Source organism: Tachyglossus aculeatus, chromosome 23 (assembly GCF_015852505.1).
Source record: "Tachyglossus aculeatus isolate mTacAcu1 chromosome 23, mTacAcu1.pri, whole genome shotgun sequence".
Lineage (NCBI taxonomy): Eukaryota > Metazoa > Chordata > Mammalia > Monotremata > Tachyglossidae > Tachyglossus > Tachyglossus aculeatus.
The window spans coordinates 27,402,887-27,422,107 of NC_052088.1; the positions used below are offsets into that span (position 1 = coordinate 27,402,887).

The following is a 19,221-nucleotide window of genomic DNA, read 5'->3' on the forward strand; positions in this document are numbered from 1 at the left end:
GTCTATAATTCTATAGACATTTATATTGATGACAGTTTACTTGTTTTGATGTCTGTTCTCCCCCTTCTAGACTGTAAGCCCGGTGTGGGCAGGGATTGTCCCTTTATTGCTGAATCGTACTTTCCAAGTGCTTAGTACAGTGCTCTGCACACAAGTGCTCAATAAAAATGAATGAATGAAACGAAGCCTTTCCTAACTAACGTCTGATCTCCCCACCTCATTCTCCCTCCCTTCTACATCACCTGTGACCACTTGTCCATTCCCCCTAAGCACTTTGATACTCACCCCACCCCCAGGCACTTATGTACATATCCTTATACTCTGTTGCTTTCCCTACTTGCAATTTATTTTAATGTCTGTCTCCCCCATTAGATTATAAACTCCTTGAGGTCAGTGATCACATCTACTGAGTCTACTGTACTCTTCCAAGCTTAGTACAGTGCTCGACCCACAGTTAGCACTCAATACCATTAATTGCTTGATTCACCTGGTGTCAGTGCATGGCTGCCAAAACCCAGACAAACACACAGCCGTGGCCAACCTGAGGCCATACCCCCATGGAATGGAAGGAGTGAAAGAAGAAATTCCCTACTTCTCCCATCTTTTTTTTTTTTTTTGCCTTTTTTCAGCCTCTCAATCTTCCTCTCTCCCTACTGCATCCTTGCCCGCTCTGGAAAGGTGAGAGAGATCCTGAAAGAGTTTGGCAAATGCACCTTCCCCCTGCTTAGTTTCATCCCTCTGCATTTCTCCTCCTACACCAAAGAAATCTTGAGGGAGGAGGGGACTCTCGCTTACAAAACCTCCTGAGATTCCAGGAAAGAAGGGGCGATGATGGTACTATGCTTCTCCACAAGACAGGACACACATTTATTTCATAAGGAACAGTTAAACCTTCAGGTGGGCAATTAGAATGCTTTATAAAGGCAGTTTAGGAACACAAGATGCTTTAAGGATATGGCATTCCTCCATAATAAACGTTCAATGTTCCTGTAAGTAAAATATGTGTCTCCCTTTAGTTGCTCTTTTACAAATTGTACTTTAAAGGCAAGAGGACAGTTTTGATAATGCACATCTTAAACTTTTCATTAAACTACCAAATTTAAATTCTACCTTTTGGTGCACTCTGACATTTTTGTCTGGCATTTTCATTAATTTTGCGACATACATAAATGTAGTTGAAATGTTAACTGATCAATACTTTGTCTCTCTCATGTAGCAGTACAGCTCTGCTCCCCAAGGACCACACAGCAGAACAGAAATTAAATGTGTAAAATATCAAATGTTAATGTTAAACACGGCCGCACTTACCGTACAATGAGTGAAAAGGCTAAAACAATTCTAAACGGACAGATGGTACCACAAATTATCTACAATCACATTTAAAGATTAAAGTTTGTCCTGTAAAATAATTCTCTGACGCACACTGAAGTGTGTCCTTTTGCTGATATCTCAGTTGTCCAATTATTTTTGCGCTCATTACAGTGAGAAATGACAGTATTAGAAAAAGAGAGAGAAGGCCCTTTTTCCATGTTGTACCCCCTGACATCCACAGAACACACATGTCTGGTCAAGAGCCTAATGAAAATTAAGTCCAATTTATTAGACATTTTGGCATCTATCCTAAGTTACTCCCAAAGAAGAGCACGCTACTTTCAAATGATTGAAGTGTGATTTTTGTATATGAAGCATACATTGTTATCTGTTATAAACTCAAGGTCTGATTTATAATGCACAAAGCAAGAAGAGTCACAGCAATTGATTCTTTGTTTTAATTTCCACAGCAAAGCTCCTGCAGATTTAATTTACTATAATTTCCACTATATCTAGAAACAGAGAGTATTAAAGACAGTACGGCAATTATAACATCATTTTTTGTTTTTTTCCCTTTAATTCAGGGCACTAAAAGAAATAGTTCCACTTTGTATGATTTTATTTTTCTTGTCCCTACTGATCATCCAAAAATATCACCTACGGGTGTGGGAGAAAGGGTAAACTCATGCTTTGACATAAACTGTGTTATTGTTACAATACAAATTCAGAGGGTCTTTGAACCAGCTTTATTTGCATAAAACTGGTCCAATTGACACTAGTATTAAAATGGAACTGTAAGATTACTCAAGTTAACAGAAGCAATGTATGCAAACAATTATTGAGCACTATTCCCTTACTTCATTGATGAAAAGCAACATAGATTTTTCAAATAAAGCCTAAAAAAGGCCCTTCTTAACTGGAGTTTGAGATGCTTCATTTATTTCATGTTCAAAAAACCAAATAATGGCTTCTGGGCCATATTTCAACCAAACATTACTTTAAAAAGCTGAGCAATAGAGCCTCAAGAACAGAAACACACCAAGAAGACTTGTTACTATGGAGAATCCATATTTAAACAGGTTTATGTTAAAGATCTATCCAAAGCACCATTTGGCTTACTTGCAAAACAACAATTAACTTTAGCATCATTTTACAACACAGTCTGAAAGGAGGAAAGGGGGAAATTTTAGCAAGTACCAGGAATGTGAGCTCGTTGTGGGCGGGGAATGTGTCTGCTTCTTGTTACATTGCACTCGTCCGAGTGATTAGTACAGTGCTTTGCACACAGCAAGTGCTCAATAAATGATTGAATGAATGGATCCTTTGAAATCTGGCTTCCATTTTGAATTCATTGTACATGAGGGAACTTCTAGAGACAGAAGCGACTCAAAAATGGCCGCTACGTGCTGCTGCATCATTGTTCCTGTGTTTCAGGGCTTCATAAGTACTACAGCCCCACCTGAATATTAAAATGATGAAACACTATGTTTTAGAAGCTCAACATCTGTTTCTAAGGTTAGGGGTTCCAGTCTGCAAGGGGGAAGAAAAAAATCTCAGCTAATATTTCATTTTCCCCAAATAGAAGCTGTAATAAAAAATCTCTAGTAGAATACCTTAATATTTTTGCTGTGTCAAAGGATTATTAAAATCGCTTCATTTCATGCAGAATTGTCACAAAATCTTAATGCTAATAGCAGCGACTCTTCCACGTGAAAGCCAAACGTATATAGGAAGAGAACAGCCTTACTTTCTGGGATGCCTATGAAAACTGCAGCAATCACTCCCTTTGTTCCAGGAGCATTCACTAATGGGGTTTCCATACACAGACCAGGAGGACAGGAGGCTTCAAAGCACTTTAAAAGACGCGCACCCACAATTCTGAACCATGATCACTATTCGAATCAGTTCCTTCCGGAGAAGTGAGAGATTGGCAAATGCTATCCCTTTAATTGCAATGTACAAAATAAAGGGAGATTTGGATTTCAACTGGAAGAAAGAAATTTAAATTTCAAACTGTCCTCAGCTTATGTCACCAATTAAACAAATAGCCCAAGAGTCCACGTTAAGAAATGGACTAACTCTTGGCTCATCACTGAAATGTAATTTAATGTAAATTTCTTCCTGCCTAATTTTCTTATTTTAAATAATTAAGGTAGCAGAGTATAAAATGACCACTGATAAGGAGTCACTCTGATCACACCTCTGGTTTTCGTTTTTAAAAGCCTTATATATACACACACACTTCAGAAATAATGAAATCTCTTTTAATTGGTCACATCAATCTATTGAGTCACATATTAAAATCCACGAGAATAGAACCACTTTCAGTGGCTTTTTATTCATTTAAAAACCAAATCACGGAAAGTCACAATCAAGCTATGCATGGCCTAGTGGTTAAAAACTTGGGCTTAGGAATCAGAGGGCATGGGTACTAATCTCAGATACACCATTTGTCTGCTGTGTGACCTCAGGCAAGTCACTTAACTTTTCTGGGCCCCAGTTACCTCATCTAAAAAATGAGGATTAAGACTGTGAGCCATGGGACAACCTGATTACCTTGTATCTATCCCAGCACTCAGAAACAGCGCACATAGTAAGGGCTTAACAAATACCGTAATTATTACTACTATTATTAGTTTTCAATACCAGGGACCTCTATGTGTTTCTACAAGTTAGAATTTAAAAAAAATGCACACTGTTTTCCTTCAGTGTGGGGCATTTGGAAAACTGAAATTTGTCTGAATTCTTAGAACCTGATAAAGTGACTATTTCACCTTGTCTAAGCCATCAAATTCTGGCCCACAGCAATCCCTCACACAGATGCAAAAATTGAAGTTCTATCCTGCAACATGAACACAACTTTAAATAGAGCCACAGAAACACGTGGCTCTAATTTTTGAATGTAATAAATAACGTTATAAAGAAGAATCCGAGAACCCTACCACAAAAGCAGCAAGACTCCTTGGAGGTGAATCCCAATCAAAGCAACTGTTAACGTAGTAGGCGGCGTTGACGAGGACCATGACGCAACGTTTCGTGCGGATAAAGTTTCTTAGCAGCAGCTTTGGGCAAGATGGAAAATAAAAATATCAAATTCAATAAGATTTCAAACCACAAGGAATACTACATGTTCTTCAAACCCATTCTTATTTAATGGGGGTGGTGTTGCAAGATTATGTCCTTTGATTCAGTTTACAAGAAAATTAGGGGTGTGAGAGAGGAGAGGAGGAGATGAAAGAAGAAATAGAAGATTTACAGAACAGATAGATTTTACCACCTGTTGCTCTAAATTCTAACTGTAAATAGATATACTTTTAAATAAATGTGTGATCCAAATTCAAAGTTATTTCACTCTAAAAAAAATTAAATATTCTTTACTACATTTTTGGAGCATTTTTTTTGTATTTACGCACTGCAGATTATGCTCTGTTCAAAAATGAATATTATTTGCCTTCATTTGGGGAAGAGTCTGAGTATAAAATGTCTGCACTTTAAGGGGCTTTGATGTGAAGCTCCTTGCTTTGAGATTTCAATTTAAGGACTATTCAAAATCTTGCAAAAATGTATAGCAAAGCAATGATTTTTTTTCCTATCTGGTTTTCTTTTCCCCTTCAATACTTTTCCCTTTAGTCCACTAAAGCTCTACAAATCACTGTAAGTTTACCCCAAAAACACTTCAGTTATTTTCTCAATACTAGGCCATAGGTTCAGAATTAGAGTACAATTTAATTGCCTGAATAAAACAACTGCACAGGGGGAACAAATCATTTAATTTATATTTCAGCATTACTATTAAGACATTAATTACAATTGCAAAAAGCACAGCCTGCCAAATCATTAGAAAACAGATTTTCAATAATATATATCATTAATTTAGGCATATTTCTCAACATGCATGTTTTTTAAAGTTTTTTAAAAATTCAACATATAAACTAATGCCACCTGGCACTTCTAAACTTTTCAACTATCTGCGTAAAAATTACTGCCCTAGCTATATGCAAGCAGTAAAGATAACTTCCTTATAATGAAAATGGAAAAAAACCCACAAATATTGAATCAAAGGCTTCCTTGTTTATTGTAGTAATCTTAGATCTCTGAAAAATATTCTTATAAGAGTGGATAAACAGTTTCTTTTATGTCTTCATTGAAATATAATGGAAATTCACAAGGCATTTTTATACCAAAGAGTATGCCGATAATGGTAAACCATTAATTCTCACTTCATTTGAAATCTTGAAAATAAAATGCTTCAGAATCCATTCTTCTAAAAGCCATATAGCTACCCAAAAGTTTTAAAAATATGCCTAGCATAACTAAAACATAGAAAGATACCTATGGCAAAAATTAAGCTTTTCCGGTATATTTTATCCTGGCACTGTTACGTGGCAACAATTTTAAAAAATGTATACCCTGCACTTTTACTTTGGAATCATAATTTTATTTTTAACATTTAATTTAAAAGGGATGATTTTTTTTCTATCCTGTGAGAAAATATCAATATTGTAAATCTGCTTGCTGTAGCTCAAGATTCACCTCTAGTACAATTTTTCTGATTAAAAGGAAAGAGGATATTTTCTTTCTCCCCAAAAGATGGAGTCTTCACTTATCAAGGTTGAAGGCAAAAACTTCCTTCCTGGCTCATTTTACATTCACCTGCATCGTACCTAACATGTCTGAACAAACATTTGATCTTAGTTGTGGCCCCCACATTTGCACATTTCAAGAACATCAAACTAAGGTTGATGTCTAAATTATCATTCTTTTACACTTTGAATCAACAATCCACAAACACACACACACATACACACTAACAAACTCAACATTCATGTGTGCACACATTCCCCACATTTTCAGTTTGGTTTTGGCTACTGTTCTTCTGAAGAATTAAAGAACAATCATAAATAATTGATCTAAATATAATATTCTCCATTTCAAGTTGACTTGAGACAGTAATTTAGATCATTTGCAGAGCCACTCTGAGAGTACTTTTTTTTTTTTACTTTTACTTTTGGATTTTTACCTGTTTAGAAAGTCTGTTTTCCTCTTCAATGTACTTCTGTTCTTTGGGTATTAATGTTCGTATGCTGGCTTTCACCTATGCAGCAAAATATGTGTCTGTTATGGATTTTGACGTTAATCATGTTTACTAGTTAGACATTCAGCAATTTGCAATCCTTTATCAAGTTTCAAAGTCATGGCTGCAAGGCTCATAAAATATAAATGTATAAAGTTACACATGCCCGTTCGTCTATTTCTTACATCAGCAGCAGCGGGAGCAAGCGGCAGAAGCAGCAACAGCATAGTAACAGAGAGAGTGGGTGTGCCATGCAGTGGCAGAAGAGTATTCTTCACTATATACATCAAGGTTTTGAGAAAATGAGGAATGACAGAAATTCTCTACAAATCAGGAACAAAAGCTTTCATGAAACTGAACTCTTTAGCAGTACAAAAAAGCCAAAGTTAAGACTTACAGCATTAAAAATCACATCTATTTCAAGATAGATGACCCCCTTTGTTGGCCCTGTCAGCTGCTTGTTTTTCAAGACGTAGGCTTTCTGTTCACCATTTTGAATCTGCGGGAAAAGGACATGACAGCCGTCTGTCTCTCGGTCTCCACTGAATACACTCCCTCGGTGACCTCTGACCCCCAGCTGCTGAAACTGACAGAGAACCCAAAACAACTGTGGCAATTCTGACAAGTACCTGTTCATTACCAGGACCAAGTCTGTCAGGAAAAATTAACTATCATGGGATTCAACATGGCCGTGAATTGAGTATGCTAAAAATTTTTAGTGTTTTTATTACAGACCTCGGTTGAGAAATGACAGACATAGGGGCTGGGGTTTTTTTTTTTTCCTAAAGCAAAGGAAACACAATTCTGTTATGTCAGGTGAATGAAACTTACAGACAGTAGCGGTATGGCGACTTTGCCTAGGAAGTCGGCGCTTCGATCTCGATCTTCATCATAAACTGTCACTTCCAGAACTGAGTGGATATCTTTAATATTGCTATATAGGAAGAGAAGTACACAGATTAAATCTCCCCAGTTCAGAAGTTAATAAGGACAAAAAAAAGTATTTGCAAAGTTAGGGAGCCCCTTAGCACTTTGTATATGATTACAGAAACAGCTGTATACACACTGAAAACGAAGCATCAGTTGGAATTTCCCAGAATGCAACTTGGGATGAAAACTGTCTTTTCTCACACTGCACTGATGGTCCCTTTCGCATTAAGAAATCATCCACTTGGCCCATTCACTGACTGAGCCATTATTAAAATCCACCAGTTTTTAAAGCCATCATAAATCTGTTTCCCTCTTCAACTTTGAAATGATGACCAAAACAGGCTAGGTAACTTTTAAAAGTCTAATTATAATTAGTTTTGTTATTAGTATAAACCATAACCAACCCTTTCATTTCAGAATTGTTTCTGTCAGAGCACTAATCAACGTAATGACAACTACATATATACACATATATGTGAAAATGTGTCTACACGTGTGTGTGTGTGTGTGTGTGTGTGTGTGTATTCAAACAGAACTATCTTACAGTTATTAGACTACATTGGGACTGAGAAATTAAGCACAGCTTCTTGATTTCCACAGAAGACACACACTTGTCAGAGGTTGTGTTGGGCTCACTATTTTCAAAAAAAAAAAATTTATCAAAACCCCAATAGTTTATTCTGTGATCAAATTCATTTCCAAGAAAACAAGAATTACGGTGGAAAAATCTGAGAATATAGACTGAAAACAACACATGAGAATCATTAGTTTTGATAATAATCAATCCAATCATTCAATTGCCCAAGTGCCTAAAAGCAATGGGCACAGCTAGCTTATGAGTTTGCCTTTTACTTGGCTGACCAGTCTTTTGTCATTTATAAAAAACGTGGAATTCCTTAAAGACAGTGAGATAACTGTGGTTTATAACTTGCTGCCTCTCAGAGCAGATAATCAAAAAAAATTAATGAAGAATTTGTAATTTTTAAACAACACAATTTAAAACTGTCAGAAAACTCATGAGAAGGGATATGTTTGGGGATTTTTCTTTAGAGTTCATAACTGAGGTCTCAGAACTGAAAATGGTGTTTGAGAGATCTAATAGCATAGCCACTGTGCCTTGTACATAACTGAACTATTTCAGAACTTCAAGAACATAAGGAAAATGAACTCAGACGGTGCCCCCGGATAAAAAAAAATAATACTTAATATCAGTATGCTAAAATGAAACAAGCTAAAGCTAAATATATCTGCTGAATTTATGAATGGATTCTTGCAGATTTCAACAACTGAATGATGATAATAATAATAATAATGCTATTTGTTAAGTGCTTACTATGCGCCAAGCACTGGGGTAGATACAAGGTAATCAGGTTGTCCACATGGGGCTCACAGTTTAAATTCCCATTTTACAGATGAGGGAACTGAGGCACAGAGAAGTTAAGTGACTTGCCCAAGGTCACACAGCAGACATGACACGCAGACAACTGAAAAAGTAGAATTTACTTCTCTTTGCTATCAGTGAAATTGGGGAGAATTTTTAAAATATAAAATAGCACCCCAGTTGAGACAATTTGTCAGTTCTGTACATCTTATTCTAAATATCTTCAAAAACTAAATTATGAAACTCTTCCCCTCGACATGGTTGGTTTAAGATCAGTGCTCATCATAACAATGGTCACCACACTTGAAACGTGCCCAACTGGCTCACTGGAAGACCTACTGCGTTGAATAATGTCACCAGATAAAATGTAAACTTTTCAGCTGAAAAACTAAGCCCCCTTAAAATTCCCTTCAAATATATTAGTGAACTAATTTTGAGTTCTGGAACTTACAATGTGAAAACTTTGTTCCATTCAGGATTGAGGTTTTTGTAGACTGTGTGGGTTAGTAGTCTGTCATTGTTCAGTTCAACCACACAAAATGGATCACTTTTACCTACAAGGAGAGATTTCAGAGAAAAATGCATTAATAGCAGCCCAAACTCACACGTCAGGGAGTCTTCTGTTTTCTGAAAAGAAGGGAGTTTGCTGAGACCCAAGAGTCAAGTTGGCTATCTTTTGAACACAATGAAGTTAGCTGTAATTGGATGATGGTAACAATCATTCTGGTTCATAGGGAATTTAGGAACTATGAGCAGTAACAGAGAGGAAATTATATATTTGGCATTTCAATTTACATTGTTTTCTCACAAAAATAATAATATAGCTGTCAATTATGAGAAAAAATGAAATGCAGTGTTCCTCACTAAATCCATTTTCATTTATTGTTTCTATAAAGACCATTTTAAAACTATAGCCCCTTATTCTGTTGCACACATTTTTCAACTCCTCTGATTAGTTAGCAAAATGAATCAGGAATTACTAAAGTTTATTGTTCCCCACTAAAAGGGCAGTCTGGTAGGGTTATCCTGCTAGCTATTCCTTTATCTTATGACATCGCACAAGAGAAAGTACACCCTCTTTGATAAAGAAGCCTCCTCCCTTTGAATTGGAACATTTGTTTCTAACCAGTAGGTTAGTTGTTAGTGTGTTATTCTTTAAGAACAAATTATTGGAAGTTATAGGCTGTCTGTAATGGCTCTGTTAGAGTCAAATCTTTCACTCTCAGCATCATTTCCTGATGCTTTCAATATTTCTGTAGCAATGTCATGCCTTATAAGAAGCCATAAATTTTGTGGCTCTGTGGGATGGCATTAATGATATTAGTTCAGCACGTAATTTGTTTGATACCTTATACAAATGACAATCGAATCAATATTTAGACAAAGATGTCCAGAGGTCATAGCTTCTAAACTACAATATTGATTTAGACTACATCAAAGGTTAATGTGCATATTATTAACTTTAATGATAAAGAATAATTGTTTTAAATGTGTTATGAATTGAGTCACTCTGGTTTACATTTCTGAACAAGCTTAAATATCACTGAAGCTTTTCAATTAAATTGTAATAAAAGCAAATTCATTATCTACTAATGGCTGATAAACTATGGAAGTCATTAATGATATTAACCTTCCATATTCTATCCTCAAAAAAAAACCCCTTTGATCTCTGCAGCTTTGCTTTTATTCCTTAGCAGATACAGCAATAATAATAATAATAATCATAATGTTGTGGACTTTGTTAAGTGCTTATTTGGCTCCAAGGACCAAACCTAGCTCTGGAGACAACAGAGTTTATTGCAGGTGGGACACGGGCCCGGCCCACAGTCTAAGGGAGACGGAGTACAGGCATTGAATCCCCATTTTACAGATGAAGAAACTGAGTCACAGAGAAGTTTAAATTACTTAGACCTATCTCTTCTAAATTGCCAAGTCAGTACTCTCTTCCTATCTCTACGCCACACATCTCAGAAAAAATTAAGGACATCATATTACAAATGAAAATTGTATCTGTGAACTTTGTATCTACAGGCAAGCTATTGGAGAATCCAGAATCCACTAATAATAAGAAGAATAACTGTGGTATTTCTTAAGTACTTTCTATGCGCCAGGCAGTGTCCTAAGCAGGAGGTGGGTGCAAGAAAATTGGGTTGGACACACTAGACGCTACATGGAGGATGAAGTCCTTTAGTGGAAAAGGAAATCAAATGGAGGAGCTTAAGCCATTCCCTTAAACAGTAAACCAAATTGTTTTGAATCTAGTCATAATTTTTCAAACTGCAATCTATTAATTTTCCTCCCACCTACAGTAGCTCTAGGGACTTTTTCTGAAGGCTATATAATCCTATTCTTAAACTTGCTAAGATTACTATCCATTGATGGTATACCTTTCCTTTGGAAACATATCTTAGGTGCATGAGAAACATTTATTTTATTCAGGATCATTAGCAATGTAGTGCACAACTGGCATCTGTCCCATTAATACTGTCTGACTTTAGAATGATTTGGTCCTTTAAATCAATCAATCAATCAATCGTATTTATTGAGCGCTTACTATGTGCAGAGCACTGTACTAAGCGCTTGGGAAGTACAAATTGGCATCACATAGAGACAGTCCCTACCCAACAGTGGGCTCACAGTCTAAAGTTTACCCTTTCTTCCTCTGCCTGTTTATTATTATTATTAAGTGCCATCGAGTCATTTCCTACTCATATCGACACCATGAATATACTTTCTCCAGACGTCCTGTCCTCTGCCATAATCCACAACCTATCTAATGGTTCTTCCGTTATAGTTGTTATGGTCTCTATCCATCTAGCTGCTGTTCTGACTCTTCCGCGCTTTCCCTGGACTGTTCCTAGCATTAGTGTCTTCTCCAGATAATTAATCCTCCTGATTATGTGTCCAAAGTATGCTAATCTAAGTCGAGTCATTTGGCCTAACAAAGACCACTTTGGTATAATTTGCTCCAAAATCCATTTGTTTGATTTTTTGGCAGTTCCATGATATTTGCAAAAGCCTTCTCCAACACCACATTACAAAAGAAACAATGTTCTTTCTATCCTGGTTTTTTTTTTTTGGTTTTTTTTTTTTTTTTACTGTCCAGCTTTCAGGTCCATACATCGTCACTGGACACACCATAGAGTTGTCAATTTGTTATTTAATGATTTGTAAGAGTTACTGAGCCTTTCTACATACGCATGATTTACACATCAAAAGAGGAAAGGTGCAGCAATGTAGTTTGGGATACAGAAAATATTTCTTATTCTTATTTTGTACACAAAACAGACTAGTTCAGGCAGCAAAACTGTGCAAAGTATTGGCTTAAGTGTGACCAATAGTTGGCATGAAGCCAATCATTTTCCCCTTATCTTTGCCTACATCTACCAATAAATGCTCCATAAGCATCTGGAAGAGTCTTAAAATGTTTCCCCAAAAGGAGAATGATACAACCACCATCCAAAGGAACGTCTGAGTGCATCTTCTAAATTAACAACTCTCTCCCTCTTCATACTGTTCTCTCCATCTTCAAAGCCCTAACAAAATCATATCTTCTTTAGATCTTTTTTGATTAATCTCTCATCTCCCCACCATATTTTTCCCCCTACAGCCACTTCACCACTTCTGTATCATCTATGCACTTGACTTCTCAATCCTTAGTTCCTGAATATTCATCATCTAGACTGTGATCGCGTTGTGGGCAGTGAATGTCACTGTTTATTGTTATACTGCAACTTAACACAGTGCTCTGCACACATTAAGCGCTTAATAAATGATTGAATGAATGAATCTTTCCACTCCCACCCCTCGCCCCGGTCCCAGTTATATACATGTCTTTAAACTGGTACTTCTCCCTACCGTGAACTTTTTTTGGTGTCTAGCCATTTCCCCACCAGATTGGAAGCTACTTTGGGGCAGAAGTCACTCTACTAACTCTCTTGTACTCTCCCAAGTTATTAATATAGGGCCCTCCATAAAGTAAGTTTGTAATACATTGATTGAAGTATTCTCACCCGCAGATTGCTGATCCCTGCTTTCTAGCAACAGTATAACCAAGAATCAGTATAACAAGTTCCTTATGCATGGAGAATGAAATCGCAAATTTAATTTTAACAATATGAAAAAGCATGTCAAATATTAAAACCAGTCATCATTCCTTATTTTAAATAACTGTTCACCTCTAATATTTTCAACCTAATTTGTTAAAGGGTGCTTTAAATGACCATCTTATCAGCCACTAAACTTGTTACTGCCTTGTTTATCTGCATTTATACGAAAACAATGTTGGAGAAATCTACTGATGGTCCTATCAATTATCATCTTAATTATTCCTTTTCTCCACCCTTTTCATACTCTACTTTTTGATAGTCTGCATTGTCCATTGAGAGTTTCTGCCTGGAATTTTCTCAGCTATTTTCTGTATATTCCGTCCATTATGGGCTCAAAAGCTACTTTTTTAAAAAAATTCACCTTTAGTCCCTGAATTATTTGCATTGTTGTCTTCTTGGCAAGGGAAGAGGCAAAGTGGCAGCGTATGGGATAGTGGAACCACTAAGTGGTTGTGGTTGATTGTGGCATACTAGAAATGAAAATAATTCACCCTAACCACCCAATCTTCCTCACCCTGTCACTGGAGAAGCGGCACTGCCTAGTGGATGGAACACAAGATGGGAGTCAGGAGGAACTGGGTTCTAATTCCAGCTCTGCCTCAACTTCTCTGGGCAAGTCACTTCACTTCTGAGTGCCTCAGTTTCCTCATCTGTAAAATGGGAATTAAAACCGTGAAACCCATGTGAGACATGGACCGTGTCCAACCTAATAAATTGGAGTCTAACCCATTACTCAGTACAGTGCCTGGCACATAGTAAGGGCATAAAAAACCCACGTCCCACTTTAAAAGAACCCTGGCACTGTCGACTGTGTTATAATAATAATAATAATAATAGTATTTGTTAAGCACTTACTATGTTTCAAGCACTAAGTGCTTGGGCATATACAAGCTAATCAGGTGGGACACAGTCTCCCACATGGGGCTCAAGTTTTAATCCCCATTTTACAAATGAGGTAACAGGCATAGAGAAGTTAAGTGACTTGCCTAAGGCCACACAACAGAAAAATGGCAGAGCCAGGATTAGAACCCAGGGCCCTCTGACTCCCAAGCCCATGCTCTAACCACTAAACCATGCTGCTTCCATTAGATATGAGTAGCATTGCCTATTTTCTAGAAAAAAACAACAACGCTTTCTTCATTAAGTTAAGATACTCTAAATAATCCTCCTAATTTGCAGTTACCTATATAAGGAAGAATACTATTTCTGTTGAATACCTCTAATGCTTGTGGGAAGCCTTACAATTTTTTTCTCCAAATCTGTCATTATTTGCAAGGGCTTGTTAAAATAAGTCATATTTGGGATGGAGATGTACTGCAAACTGCCTTTCCCTATTAGGTAGGTGTTTTTTTGCTTCTGCTTGCTACTCACTTTAAAAATGATACTGAGTGGCAACACTGAACTAAAAAAAATAAAAAATCTTAGAACTAACCAAAAATTTCAGCTTAGAAAAATGACAGCCATCAATTCAGAATAATGGCTTTATTCTGAGAAGTTGCATGACCTAGAGGAAAGATCCCAGGCCTAGACAGCTGGAGACCAGGGTTCAAATCCTAGCTTTGCCACTTGCCTGAGGTGTGACTTTAGGCAAGTCACATAACTTCTCTCTGCCTCAATTTCTTTATATGCATAAATGGAGATATCTTTTTCCCTCCCCCTCGCAGCCTGTGAGCCCCACGTGGAACAACGAATATTGTATTTACCCCACTGCTTGGTTCAGTTAGCACATAGTAAGCACTAAACAATCACCACAATTATTATTATTATTATTATTATTCCACACTAGGAGGGGGAAGACCTTATGTCACAGTTAGTGCCAGATGCTAATATCAGCTCCCATGGGAATCTAGCAATAAATGGAGGTTAATTAAATTCTTCCAATCAGATGTGGAAAATGCTCCGATTCAGATCAGCTGGATTGAAGCCCTCGCTCCAACGATAAGATGTTGACTGAAATGATTCCAACATACGTTGCTTTTTGTTCTGATGGGCCACAATAGCTTTCTCTTTACAACAACATTGTTATCGTTTATGGTTAGAAATTCCAGATTGGAGAAGGGACAGATGGCCACTTTGATTAAAATGAAAAAAAAAAATGAATGAAGTTCAGCTATTTTACATTGTGGCAACTGACAAAATTAAACCAAAGAGTTTAATTTTGTGCAAGGTAGACAGAAAATAGAAAAGCCCCCCAAGAGTATGAATTGCTTTCCATAACTTTGAATGCTTTCTATGTTTTCACAGACATGGCAACAAAAGGGTGGTTATTGTTTTTCACATCTTATAGCACATCGCATGTAGCGAGGTGCAACTTATCAGCTGCAAAGTGATCCCGGACAAAGCTCACCTCGCTGGAACAGGATTAAATCATCTATTCTGTGGGCAAGAATACCTCTCAGCATCTTTAAATGATTTTGACGCTCAGGCCAACCACTTGCACAAACAGGGGTTGTCTGTGAGTCTTAGAAACAGGTACAAACTTGGTATAGTCAGGGTGAACTTTCCCACACTTTCTCTGTATCCAATTGCTATCTCTCAGGTTGAGAGAGTCACTCCCTCCATCCAGACCATCCTGGTGAACTTGCTAGAGGTTGCTGGGAAGGAGTCCAATTAGAGGAATTTGTGAAGTTGGCGGTTTTTATTAAAAACACGAATGCCCACTCTTAAGTGGTATAGAGGAAGATTAGAGGAATACCTGGAACTCTCACGTTTCTATGACCTAAGGCAGTGGCTTCATTAAGAGTATGGCTAAACGCTCCAGTGTCACAGAATGTTCATAACAACCACACGAACTTTTATTTTTTATTTTATTTTACTTGTACATATCTATTCTATTTAATTAGTAGGTTTGGTTTTGTTCTCTGTCTCCCCCTTTTAGACTGTGAGCCCACTGTTGGGTAGGGACGGTCTCTATATGTTGCCAACTTGTACTTCCCAAGTGCTTAGTACAGTGTTCTGCACACAGTAAGCGCTCAATAAATACGATTGATGATTGATTGATTTTAAAATTCACATAGTGCTAGCATGGCCTAGGAGTCTCCTCACTTTCAGAACCCTTCTAAAATCATCTCTCCACCAAGAGGCCTTCCCTGACTGAGCTCTCAGTTCCCCTATTCACCTTCCTTCCTGCAGTTCACCTATACACTTGAATTTGGACAGGTACATAGCCTTCTACTTGGCCATTTCCCCTATGGGTAATTTATTTAAATGTTTGTTTCCCCTCCCAAACAGTAAATCTCCCTTGTGGGCAAGGGTGGTTGACTACTAACTATTGCATTGTAATCTTCTAAGTGCTTAATACAGTGTTCTACAAACAGTAAGCACTCAATAAATGTCACTGATCACTTGAGAAACTGGGCATTTGTTCAGGCATATTGCCTTTGAAGTCTTACCTGTAACCTGTATGCAACAGATATTCACCCCACAATCAGGTACACAGCACTTATGCACACAGCCATGGTTTATTTTATAGTCGGTCTTCCCCTCTAGACTGTAAGCTCCTTTTGGGCAGGAAACATGTCTACCAACTCCTTTTTATTGTACTTTCTCCAAGTGTCTAGTACAGTGATCTGCACATAGTAAATGCTCAATAAAGAGCATTGATTGACTAACAAACCATCGGGGGGGGGGGGGGGGGGTGTCCACTGTGGCCAGAAATCCACCAGTACTAGGGTAGTCGTACTTTCCTACCACCCCTCTTTCCCTCTATCTAGTACCATCTACCTATCCCTTTCTAGCTACGCAGGAAGCTTGCACTATCTACTCTTGGGATGGTGGGGAGGTCTGGTAAGTGGATTGCCTATCAATCATATAATTATTGAGCGCTTACTATTTGCAGAACACTGTATTAAGCTCTGGGATAAGTACAACAGAATTAGCAAACATGTTCCTATAAGGGCCTATCCAAGATATGACCGTTCAGTTAAGGTATGGAACAAAACACGATAAGATCCATTATTTATTCAGTTAGTTGAGGCTGAAGATGATTTATAACCACTTCAGTTACTCATATTTTTTAGCATGGTTAGAATCAAACAATCACTTCACTGTGTGACTTTTTGGTTGGCTTTCTTTTAGATAACTCAAACACTACTGAGTATATTGGAGCAAGGAATGCTTTTGAAATTGTTCAGGATGGGGTGACCCCTGCTTGGTTGCAGTGGTTCATTTCCTGAGGAGGCAGCTATGCTGCTACTGTGCAGCACTATCCCCATTTCTGTGGCCCCCAGCTATCTTCATCATTCAGTGATATTTATCGAGTGCCTACTTTTTTCTGTTTATCCATGCATCACTGCATAGTGTACTATCTAGGTAGAATTTAGGAACAAAATTAAATTCTGTGCTATCACTACTGATTTTTGGCCCATGTAGTTTTCCTAAGAAATCCTTACATGCCTTTGGGACTACATCAGTCCATAGCTATATTCTGACTCTGAAGCAGGACACCATCATGTACACGCCTTGTGTGTGTGAGTCCTGAGAGCACAGTCATCAGTGTAGAGGACTTCCTGGATGACGGACTCAAAAGGGGACAATGATGTTTGTCTCCCGGTGAGTTGGAAGTGTTTCCCAATGGATCGGAAGTGTATTCTGATCTGGGTTCATGGCCCATTGCTGCATCCTCATACACAGTGGCATAAATTGGGTTAGCCCAGTTTTAATGCCAATGGTAATGGGGGAAGGGTGAAATATGCACCTTCACCATGGACATGAATGGCCTTTAGACATTTGGATGTGAAGTTTGAACACCTTCAGGCAGCCTAATTAGGAGACTAGTGCCCGTGCTTAGATATAATGTCATCAGATATATTTATAAGTTCTACAGATAAAAACAGAAAGGTCCCGGCATTGCTGTTTGCATTTCTCTTCCATCTGGTACATTACACATCTGTTGGACTGCATTTTTAGCTGTCACCACAGTGCAATTCATAGGCAGCATACTGATAAATGATATTCTTTAATGGTCTAGCTCAAACTGCTTTGACTCATTCATTCAATCGCATTTAGGAAACTAGGAAGTTTAGGAAATCATATTTAGGACTCAGGAAACTGTATTTTGAAAATACTGTACATGCTGGTTTCATGTCCTATGGCATTTCTTCAGCGTTTCATATCTTGAAGAATATTCATTTTACTACTAAAATAGTCTCCTCAAATAGGTACACCTGTTCCTCTCTGGTTTACAGTATCACAGCATCAGACACTACCAGATTTAGTTATCTCCATTCGTGCCAACAATTTGACATAAGAAAGTATGAGTCACAGCATAGTGGGCTACATAAATGGTCCACCTCGTCTAGAATTCTGTTTGAAGGTCCAATCCACCCTGCGGCAACTATCAGGTCAGCCGTTGCTTTCATCCGTCTGTTTGTTCCCAAGGTCTGTGTCATGCGCACTGATATCCAAGTTACCTCACCCATCATCAGTCCTGATCCACTGCTTTCACCAATTTCAAATTCCAGACCATTGCTCTGGAGTCCCTTCAGCAAGTCCAGCATTAATTAACTGCATGTGTTAAGTATTTACTATCGGCTAACCAATCAGTATTTGTTAAACCACTTTCTAAGCAACTAGGTGAGTAGAACAGTCGGTAGACGTGATCCCTGCCCACCAGAAGCTAAAGTCTAGAGGGGGACACAGCCATTAAAAAAATTATGGATATGTGCATAAGTGCCATGGGGCAAATATCAAGTGCTTTAAGAGTACAGATTCAAGTGCAGAGATGATGCAGAAGAAAGAGGGAGTGAGGAAAATGAGGGCTTGGAGAAGGCCTCAGAGAAAATGTGATTTTAATAAGATTTTGAAGGTGGGGAGACTGGTGGTCCATCATATATGGAAGGGGAAGGAGTTCCAGGCTGGAGGGGGAAACTGGACAAGGAGTTGGCAGCAAGATAGATGAGATTCAAGGTATAGTAAGTAGGGTGGTAATGAAAGAGTGAAACTTGTGGGCTGGGTTGTTGTAGAAAATCAGTGATAGCACTAGAAGTGGGCGAGCTGACTGAGTGCTTTAATGAAAATGTTAAGGGCTTTCTGTTTGATGTCGAGGTTGAAGGACAACCAGAAGGGGTTTGTAAGGAGTGGGGAGATGGGAATTGAACTTTCTTTTTAGAAAAATAATCTGAGCAGCAGAGGGAAGTGAAGATTAGAGTGGGGAGAGAAAGGAAGAAGGGAGGTCAGCCAAGAGGCTGATTCATTTGTCCAAGTGGGATATAAGTGGTTGGATCAGTGTAAAAACAGCTGGGAGAGAGAGCAAAGGGAATAATTTAGCCATGTTGTTTAGTTAGAATCAGCAGGATTTGGTGACAGACTGAGTATGGGGCCTGAATGGGATTGATGATTCAAGGTTAAAATAATCATTGTACTATCTTTTCAAGGTTTACTATATGCCACAGATTGTACTAAGCACTGATGCAGGC

General features: G+C 38.0%; 1 protein-coding gene across 5 annotated transcripts in view; it reads right to left on the minus strand.

The window, feature by feature from the left end:
* The window catches only part of MCTP1 (multiple C2 and transmembrane domain containing 1), a 369,964-nt gene that overhangs the window by 149,725 nt on the left and 201,018 nt on the right, over positions 1-19,221 (minus strand). For 4 of the 5 annotated variants that reach the window (XM_038765896.1, XM_038765897.1, XM_038765899.1 and 1 more), the window contains 5 exons: positions 9,148-9,250; positions 7,217-7,319; positions 6,783-6,884; positions 6,332-6,406; positions 4,254-4,373 (listed from right to left, as the gene is read on the minus strand). In XM_038765896.1, the coding sequence (XP_038621824.1) occupies positions 4,254-4,373; positions 6,332-6,406; positions 6,783-6,884; positions 7,217-7,319; positions 9,148-9,250 (503 nt within the window). The remainder of the gene's footprint in view (positions 1-4,253; positions 4,374-6,331; positions 6,407-6,782; positions 6,885-7,216; positions 7,320-9,147; positions 9,251-19,221) is intronic. The other variant, XM_038765898.1, reaches the window with a different exon arrangement.